Source organism: Oryza sativa, chromosome 4 (genome assembly GCF_034140825.1).
Source record: "Oryza sativa Japonica Group chromosome 4, ASM3414082v1".
Taxonomy (NCBI): domain Eukaryota; kingdom Viridiplantae; phylum Streptophyta; class Magnoliopsida; order Poales; family Poaceae; genus Oryza; species Oryza sativa.
In genome coordinates this window covers 30,437,338-30,446,364 of record NC_089038.1, presented here as the reverse complement: position 1 = coordinate 30,446,364, position 9,027 = coordinate 30,437,338, and the positions used below count along the sequence as shown (strand labels likewise).

The 9,027-nt window shown below is 54.1% G+C and overlaps 1 protein-coding gene across 1 annotated transcript; it reads right to left on the bottom strand.

Annotated features, from left to right (window-relative positions):
* Positions 1–269: 269 nt before the first annotated feature.
* LOC4336826 (uncharacterized) lies at positions 270–1,324 on the bottom strand. The gene has a single exon (XM_015779761.3). It carries the CDS (start codon positions 1,093–1,095, stop codon positions 556–558), a length of 540 nt encoding a protein of 179 aa, XP_015635247.1. The 5' UTR covers positions 1,096–1,324; the 3' UTR covers positions 270–555.
* Positions 1,325–9,027: the final 7,703 nt, after the last annotated feature.

The window sequence follows — 9,027 nt, the reverse complement described above, 5'->3', positions numbered from 1 at the left end:
CACGGCATCCAGAGAGCAACATGGCGAGCCATGGCATTGTACGCGACGCTTTGGTCGGCGCGGGTTCCAATCCAATGGAGAAACCTATTGGAAATGGAATGGCCGTGACACCGTCCGGGAAGACGGTGACGCGAGCTACAGGACACAGCGCGCGTGCAGGCGCCGCGCCAGCGCGCCCCCACGAGGCATCGCTCGCTGGACATTTGTGTTTAGCATTGCAATTAGCAGAAATTGAGGGACATTGCCAAGAACACCAACGCGTCATCGGATTACAAAAGATCAAAACAGCCTGTTTATTAGAACACCCAATCACCCATTGTGAACGCTAATGAACTCACATCAAATATTTACACCCTCTTTTCTTGTGACACCAAAATCAGCTCGGATCCTCAGATTACAGGGGGGGGGGGGACAAACAGATTTAATCAGCAAATTAATTAACGGCATCGTAAGCGCACAGAAAGCACCAACCGAATGATGATGATGATTAGATCCTCCACGCTGCTGCGAAAATCGCCCGGAATGATCACGCATTCACGCGCCGATCGGGCGATCTCACCTGACACCCTCGCGGCAATCGCCGGCGGCGCGGGACTTGCGGTGGCGCAGCGCCTTGATCGAGCCCGGGATGAACCGCCCCCACCCTCTCGACTTGGGAGGCGCCCTCGTCTCCACGGCCGTCGCCGACACCGAGCTCGACCGCGCCAATGCCGCCCCGTCGTCCACCTCCACGACCCTGTCCGACGTCGCCTTCCGGAACGACACCCACCCAAACGCCCTCGACTTGGGCCTCTCGTCCCTGACGACGATGCCGCGGCCGCCGCCGCCGCCGCCCGCGGCGACGGATCGGGACCGCAGTCCCATCCGCCGCTCCCGCTCGATGAGGCTGTACACCCTCCCGACCACCGCGGCGCTGCCGGAGGCCGCGGAGGAGGACGAGGAGGACGGGGACGAGGACGACGCGGCGCAGGGGCAGGGCCGCGCGTGCGCGCACTCGGGGCAGAGCCGGAGCAGGCGGTCGCGGAGGCAGTACGGGCACACGCCGCCGCAGGGCGGCGCCGGGTGCTTCCGGCAGCGCCACTCGTCGCCGGCCATCGGTCGGATCGGCCTCTCGATCTCCTTCAGTCTCCACCACCGTTCGTCCGTGCGTGCGTGCGGTTGCTGTTTTAGAGGCGTGAGAGGGAGTCGCGGAGTCGCGCGGCGTTTCGCTCGATCGATCGAGAGAAGGACGCGGGCGGGGAAGCAGATCGATGGAGAGAGTTGGGGTCTCTCTCTCTCTCTCTCTCTCTCTTTAATCAGCCCGGGGGCCACGCCACGCACGCAGCATTTTGGGACGGTTCACGAGGGGGCGTAGTCTTGAGCGGTATCTACGGGATTGCCATTTGCCAGGGAGAGGACAGACACGTGGCGCGTCGGGGGTGAGGCCTTTGGGGAGCTGTGGCCCCACTATACAGAGTGCTTTGATATGTTTAGAGGACTGTTGAATGATGCAGCGCTGCTTTGAACGTTTGGACACTGTAGATCATTAGCACGTTTTGGCAAGTACCGGTGGTACCTGTTTACATCCAAATTTGGCATCTAGGATTAAAATAGTAAAGATTGCCAAAATTTGGAAGTCTACCGGTTTCCTCCGAGTGGGCCGGCCTGACCGCCGTGTGTTTGCCGGTCAGACCGCCGGTTGAGGGCCGGTTAGACCGGCCACACGCCGGTCTGACCGGTAGGTCCGAGTCCGACTGTGTTTCGTCGGGTCTCGAGGTTTCCTTGCTCGGGAAGGCATGTTTCGGGTTTCCTTTGGTTTCTACTCCAGTTGGATGTGGGAGAGGGCCTGTAGAGGGCAAGACCAACCCCTATATAAGGGACATGGCCGGTTCATTGTAAAAAATCAATCTACAATCAATCAATCGAATCGTTTTTCATATTGTTTTTAGTTTTCTCTTAGTTCGTCCATCTTTGTCGGTTTGCGCCGTAAACAGTCCGCCGCCGCTGCGAGAGTGCGACATCTCTTTGTAGGTTTGTCCTGAAAATCTTCCGTTTTGCCCACGAGACGGGTAGTTATCTAGAAATCGGCTCTGCTAGCTGGTTTAGTTATTAAAACTCATCTAGGTTTAGCTCTTTGCTAGATCGAGGTGGTTGGCGACTCTAGGATCACCGCTAGGCTTAAGGTGCTGAGATCGTGCTTGTCAACTTGTCAAAAAAGTTGCCAACACGATTTTTGGCGACTCCGCTGGGGAGGAGATCCGTTCATCGTCAACTCAACTTCGACTTCGCCATGACGAAGCCGCCATCCAAGACGGAGGTGGAACCAGCCAATGTGATACCGGTCACATTGGAGGATTTCGAAGGAGAGGACCGCAAAGCTATGGATGAGTACATCAACGAACTCACACGGGAGGCGTTGATGAGGGCAAGCACTAGGACTCGTCAAGGCGTGATCATCAAGCCCGGGCCACGTCCTAAGCTCGCCCCTGATTTGGTAAGTAATGATGAGGTAACACAATCTATCCAACAACAAGTAGCATCTACAATAGATTCATCTATGATTGCTTTCAAAGATAAGTTAGATGCAACTTTTGAGGGTAAATTTGATGAGTTTTTAAGGGTTAAATTCGGCCCTCTTATGGCCGATTACATGTCAAAGGATAAAGCCTCTACCACTGCTAACCAGCCTCCTATAGATCAAACGGGTATAAGAACCGATGGAGCGGTGCACACGGCCAGTCCGACCGGGACTGACGGCCGGTCAGACTGCAACCTAGCCGTCGGTCCGACCGGCCAAACGGCCGGTCAGACCGGGTATTACCCCGGCGGTCAGACCGGTACTCAGGCCGGTCCCACCGTGCCTCTGGATGCCGGTCAGACCGGGCCCTGGGCTGGTCAGACCGATGCTGTCGGTGACATGGGGCCGGGGGTATCGTGACTAGAGGCTTGGGTAGCCGCGGTCACCCACGTGGCCTGACCCCCTCGGGGGGGTCGGGCCCGAGGGTGACGTGGCCACCCCTCCCTCTGTCTCCCCGAGGGGTCGGGCCGCTCCCGTTTCGGCCCCGAGGGCTGGGGCGCCCCGACCCCCTGTGGTTTTGGCGCTACGTGTGCGGGTTAGGTGAGCACAGCGGGCTCACCGAACCGCATTTATAGCAGATTGGACGAGCGCGCCACGCCGCATTTAATGCGGCGCAGCACACGCTTATCCGGTCCGCGACTGGTCGCGTTGTGTGACCGGTCACAGACCGGTCAGATCGCGGGTTAGGTGGCAACAGGCGGCCTGTCACACGCCTCGCCCCGTCCCGTCGGAATGATGAGAGCTTCCTGGCTCTCGTCCCTAGCCGGAGCCGGCGTGCTAACTCCTGGAGTTGGTATGTCAGTCCCGGTCAGATACATTCCAGGCTTCAGCGCAAGTATGGCAAGGAAGTCGCTGGCCATTAAATGAAGGTTGAAATGGGCGTCCACCGGAAAAGCGGGCGAGCGGGGCAGGAGGCGTGCGCTCTGCTTGTCAGAGGTCACTTCCGGCTGTAGACTAGCCCTCATTGTAAAAAGCATGTTTCCCTTCTTAGGCAGCTAGAGGCCCATGTGGTGACCCCTGACCAGATAAAAAGGAGGCCCAGGCCTAGAAAAAAAGAAAGAGGGGAAAGGAGGGGAGGGGGGACTCTGGCGAATGGTTTCTAGAGCCTGAACTCTCTTTCGCTCTCGGGCTCTCTGTATTCCTTCACGCACAGATCCACCAGAACACAGGAGTAGGGTGTTACGCTTCTCAGCGGCCCGAACCTGTCTACGTCGCCCGTGTCTTGCGCATTTCCTCTCTCGCTGACGTTCCTCAGATCGAGGGCGAAGAATCTCACTTAGCGCCCCCGGCCGAACCGGCAAAGGGGGGCCTGCGCGGTCTCCCGGTGAGGAGCCCCACGCTCCGTCAGGCGCGATTATACCGATACAGGGAATTGATCCGATGACTAATGCTAGTTATTTGTATCATCTTAGAACATTTGATCCTCCTGTATCTACTGCTGCAAATAATCCCTAAGTTCCCCCACATGTTCCTAATGCTTATAATGATGTTGCTAGGGGGTATCCTCCCGATACTAGACAAGGCTAATATAATCACATTGCGCCACAAACACAACCTATTAGGCCACCAAATCCACCGCCAAATCAACATGGGCCTAATAATATGGAGGATATAATTAGTGAGATTATTAGGAATAGATTCGGGATTGAAACTACGAATCGTGCTAGGGTTTACAAAAAGCCGTATCCTGATTATTATGATAATGTGTCGTTTCCCCGTAATTATAGAGTTCCCGAATTTACCAAGTTTAGTGGTGAGGATGGTAAGACCACATGGGAGCATGTAGGTCAATTTTTGGTGCAATGTGGTGAGGCTAATAGTGATACTTTTAAATTGCGCTTGTTTTCTTTATCTTTGTCCGGTAATGCTTTTACATGGTTTACTTCTTTACCGGCAAATTCTATTCATACTTGGGCTCAATTAGAAGAAAAATTTCATGATTATTTCTATACTAGAGAAACTGAGCTTAGGTTATGTGATTTAACATCGGTTAAGCAAAAGTATAATGAGCCTGTCATTGATTATATTAAGAGATTTAGGGATGTTAGAAACCGATGTTATAGCTTGAATATAACTGATACAGATTTGGTTGGTCTTGCTTTTAATGGTTTAATTGCTCCTCTTAGAGAAAGACTAGATGGCCAACAATTTTTTGATGTTAGTCAACTTATGCAAAGGGCTCTGGCTCAAGAAAGTCGGGTTAAGGATAATAAAAAACTTGTTAGATCATATGACAAAAAGCCTAATGTTAATGTGATTGATTACCCTGAGGCTAGTGATAGTGAGGAGGAGGGTGATCATGATATATATGTTGCTGAATAGTCATGGACTAACAAAAACAAGCCTTTTGTTTGCTCCAACCTAATGCCGACTCCTCGCAAAGATCGGCAAAGTGAGGTTAAATATAGTTTTGATGTGGCCAAGTGTGATAAGATTTTTGATTATATTTTACAAGAAAAACAAATTATATTACCTAAAGGCCATGTCATACCATCTCAAGAAGAGTTGAAACGTCGAGCATATTGTAAATGGCATGATTCTCATTCTCATTCTACTAATGATTGCAATGTGTTTCGACGACAGGTTCAATCGGCCATAGATGAAGGACGATTGAAGTTTACCGATGGCTCCAAGATGAAGCTTGATCATGATCCTTTTCTAGTGAATACAATTAATTTCAATAATAAAAAGGTGTTGATTCGGCCGGAGCAAGCCGAATCTACTAAAGGAAAAGGAGTAATCATTGGTGAACCAAGACCAAAGATGATAGTGCCAAAGAAGCCGGAGGTTGGTGTTTGGAAGAAAAATAAGAGTGAAGCTTCAACTTCTAAAGCCCCTAGGAAGACCAAAGTGACTTTTGATATGCTTTTGGAGAAATATGAGAAGCAAGGTGGTGAGAAAATTCGCAACAAAGATAAAAGACCAAGATCACCTCCTAGGGAGCGATTTGGTCATTCACCAAGATGGTCGCATTCACTTTCATATCATCATCCACAAGACATGTCATGGGGTTCTTATCCAATGCCGCCGCCGGGTTATCCTTATCCTTACTTCATGCCATGGGGGGCGACGCCGCCAATGTTCAATCATATGCCTCCAATGCAATTCAACCAAGGGTGGGGAGGACCGAGGAGGCCAATTCATGAGCATTTGTCTTCACCAAACAATAGCCGGTTTTATGGTAAGAATCAGGCTAATGAAGAAAAAAGGGAAGGAAAGCGCGTCAAGGTGGAGGCGAGGACTTCGGAGGTGATTACTATCAAAGTAGGGTCTCATGATGTACAAATACCTTCTGGAGATGGAGTTGGAGTGTCCCCAAACAAAAAATCCGAAGCCGATACTAGCTCATCGCAGTCGGCCGGTCTGACCGGGCCCTCTGGCCGGTCTGACCGCAGCCATGTGGCCGGTCTGTCCGGGCCATCAGGCTGGTCCCCGCCGACCCGACAGCGGTCCGACCGACGCTTCAGGCCGGTCTGACCGCGCACCAAATGTCAGTCTGACCAGCGCATCTAGCCAGTCTGACCGGTGGTCTACGTCCGGTCTGACCGGGCTCCAGCGCCGGTTTGATAGGAGGATTGCAAAGGGCGATGTGAGGGCTTCATCGTCTCCAAGCAAAATCAATAGAGGACATTATTTACCTCCTGGAATAGAGCCGAATCCTAGGTGGATGCCTATGGATTTGACGACTACTCAAAAGAGAAGGTTGCAACGTTTTCGGGCTCAAGAGATAAGAGAGAAAAAAGCCGAAGAACAAAGAGATAAAAGGTTTAATGAGTTGCGACCACCACCGGTATGGAGGCGTAAATCCATAGAGAAGGAAAAGCCGGTTGTTGTAGAGGAGAAGGAGGAACAATCGGTTGATAAAGGTGAATCGTCTCCAAAAGAAGACATGGATATCAACATGGTATGTATGTTGCCTATGGAGTTTTGTGCTATGGATGAAGCCGAGGTTGCTCAATTCTCATTAGGTCCTAAAGATGTGGTTTTTGAGAAGCCCGATGAGTCAAACCGTCACATGAAGCCTCTCTATCTCAAAGGCCATGTTGATGGGAAGCCGGTCTCTAGGATGCTAGTGGATGGAGGTGCCGCCGTGAACTTGATGTCGTACTCATTATTCAAGAAGTTGGGGCGTGAGGATGATGAGTTGAAGAAGACCAACATGATTCTCAATGGCTTCAATGGTGAACCAACGGAGGCGAAGGGTATTTTTTCGGCGGAGCTCACCGTGGGAAACAGGACGCTACCAACCGCTTTTTCATCGTCGATGTGCAAGGTAACTACAATGTTATTTTGGGTCGTTGTTGGATTCATGCCAATTGTTGTATGCCTTCTACCTTGCATCAATGTTTAATTCAATGGGACGGCGATGATGTTGAAATTGTTCAAGCGGATACATCGGCCGAGGTTGCAATGGCCGATGCTACTTTTGAGTGCGTCATGGGAATATGCAATGCTTATCGGGGAGGGATCTTTCTAGCTATGATTTTATTAGTATCTTCGATGGCAAGTTTGTACCTATCTATATAAAGCCGGCTAGTGTGGCACGGCTAAGTCATATAAATTTGTATAATGAGTAAGGAGGCTAATTTAGAGTGGTTACAAAAGAGGGTGCAAGAATATCGGTTTACAAAGAACGATATTGGTGAAACCGTTGAAGATTTTGATGAAGTAGAGAAGCTTGGAAAAGGGTTTACATCGGCCGATCCTTTGGAAGAAGTAGATATATGTGATGGAACTAAACCAAGGCCGACTTTTGTAAACAAAAACATGAGAGCCGATTATAAGGTTAAGATAATCGAGCTACTTAAAGAATATGTTGATTGCTTTGCATGGGAGTACCATGAGATGCCGGGTCTTAGCCGTGAGCTCGTTGAGCATCGGCTTACAATTAAACCGGGTTTTAGGCCTGCAGAAGGGGCTCCGCGCTCAGGGGGGCAGCAGAAGGCATGGGGGAGAGCCGCCTCGGTAAGGATGCCGCACGGCTCGGCCCGCCGATCGACGTGCCAGACTCGGGGACGTCCCCCGAAGCTGGCTCGTCCTGAGCGTCGCCCGAGGGGTCGGGCCCGAGCGGTGCGCCCGCGGCCTCGTCGTGGGTGGCCTCGGAAGTCGTCGTCGCCTCGGGCGGAGTCGGGTCGGGGGCTTGGCAGGCCGCCCGGCGTGCGCGCGCCGCCTCCGTCTCCCGGACGGACTCCTCGGCCCGGTGGAGTCTGGCCTCCTCCCAAGCGGCTTCCTCAGCCTGGCGAGCCCGGTCAGCCTCCTGAGCAGCTTCCTCGGCTTCCCGGAGGCGGTTTGCGGCTTCTCGCCGGTCAGCTTCCCGCCTCCGGGCCTCCACGGTCGCCGTCTCCTCGGCCTCAGACCGACCGGACTTGGAATGGCGGGAAGGGCGCGACGGGACCTCGCTGAGGCAGAAGAAAAACCAGAAGACGAAAAACGGGTGAGTGAAAACTTGCCTTGGGAGATGGTAGAATGAATACGGCCGCAGTGGGCGCAGGGACGAACCTGTGAGGAGGTCGGTTAAACGACCACCTTGGGGGGGAGATGAGGTTTCCCCGGCATGGTTCGGTCCCCCCCATCTTGCGGAGCCGCTTCTTTTTTCGCTCCCCCTCGGGCTGCGACGTTGGCACAGCACCCTCCGGGCGCCTGCTGCTGGCACGCACCGCCCCGCCCCCTCGGGGAGGAGATGGGGAGGGGGTATCCTCCTGTTTCCTCTTCCCCCGGGCGTCGGTAGGGCGGCTGCCCCCCGGGCCCCCGTCACGGGGCCCAGAAGCACGACCCCCTCCCGGGGTAGATTGTTCCCCCCTGCGGCTCCCGCCCGCGCCATCGTGGCCTCGGGGGGCCCGCTCCCCCGACGCCCCGACCTCCTGCATGATGGTCAGGATGTTGGCGCGCTCTGGATCACAGCAGAGGGGAAGGACCCCTTGAGGGATGAGGGATGCCTCCACGGAGCTGAGATTCAGCACCCGTTGGACCACTATCCTGAAGTCCTCAGGGTCCCAGTCCCATTTGCGCCCCTGGTGGGTCCTCATGATGTCCTCGGGCCCGGTGTACTCCCAGGCGCCCCGGGCGTGCCGCTGGAGCGGCGCGATCCGGCGACGAAGGTAGTCGCCGAACACCATAGCCCCCGTGAGCCCCTTGGATCGCAAACCAGCCAGGCGGTCAAGAACGGCGTCGTAGCCGTCTCCTAGATCTACCGGCGCCCGCCAGCTGGAGGCCTGCGCCGGGGGCTGGCTCGGAAGTCGGAGGCGCGCTTCGTCGGCGAGAGGGGTGTAGAACCAGTCGCTCTTCCAGTCATCCCACTTCTTGCGAAGGACGCAGGGAATGTAGCGGTTCAGCACCGGCCCCCGCGGCTGGAAGTAGCAGCCACCGACTACCGACGGTGGCGACACCGGCTGTACGGTGAAGAACCATCGGAACAACCGGAGAGATGGGCGCACCCCGATGAACATCTCGCACAGGTGCGCGAAGATGGC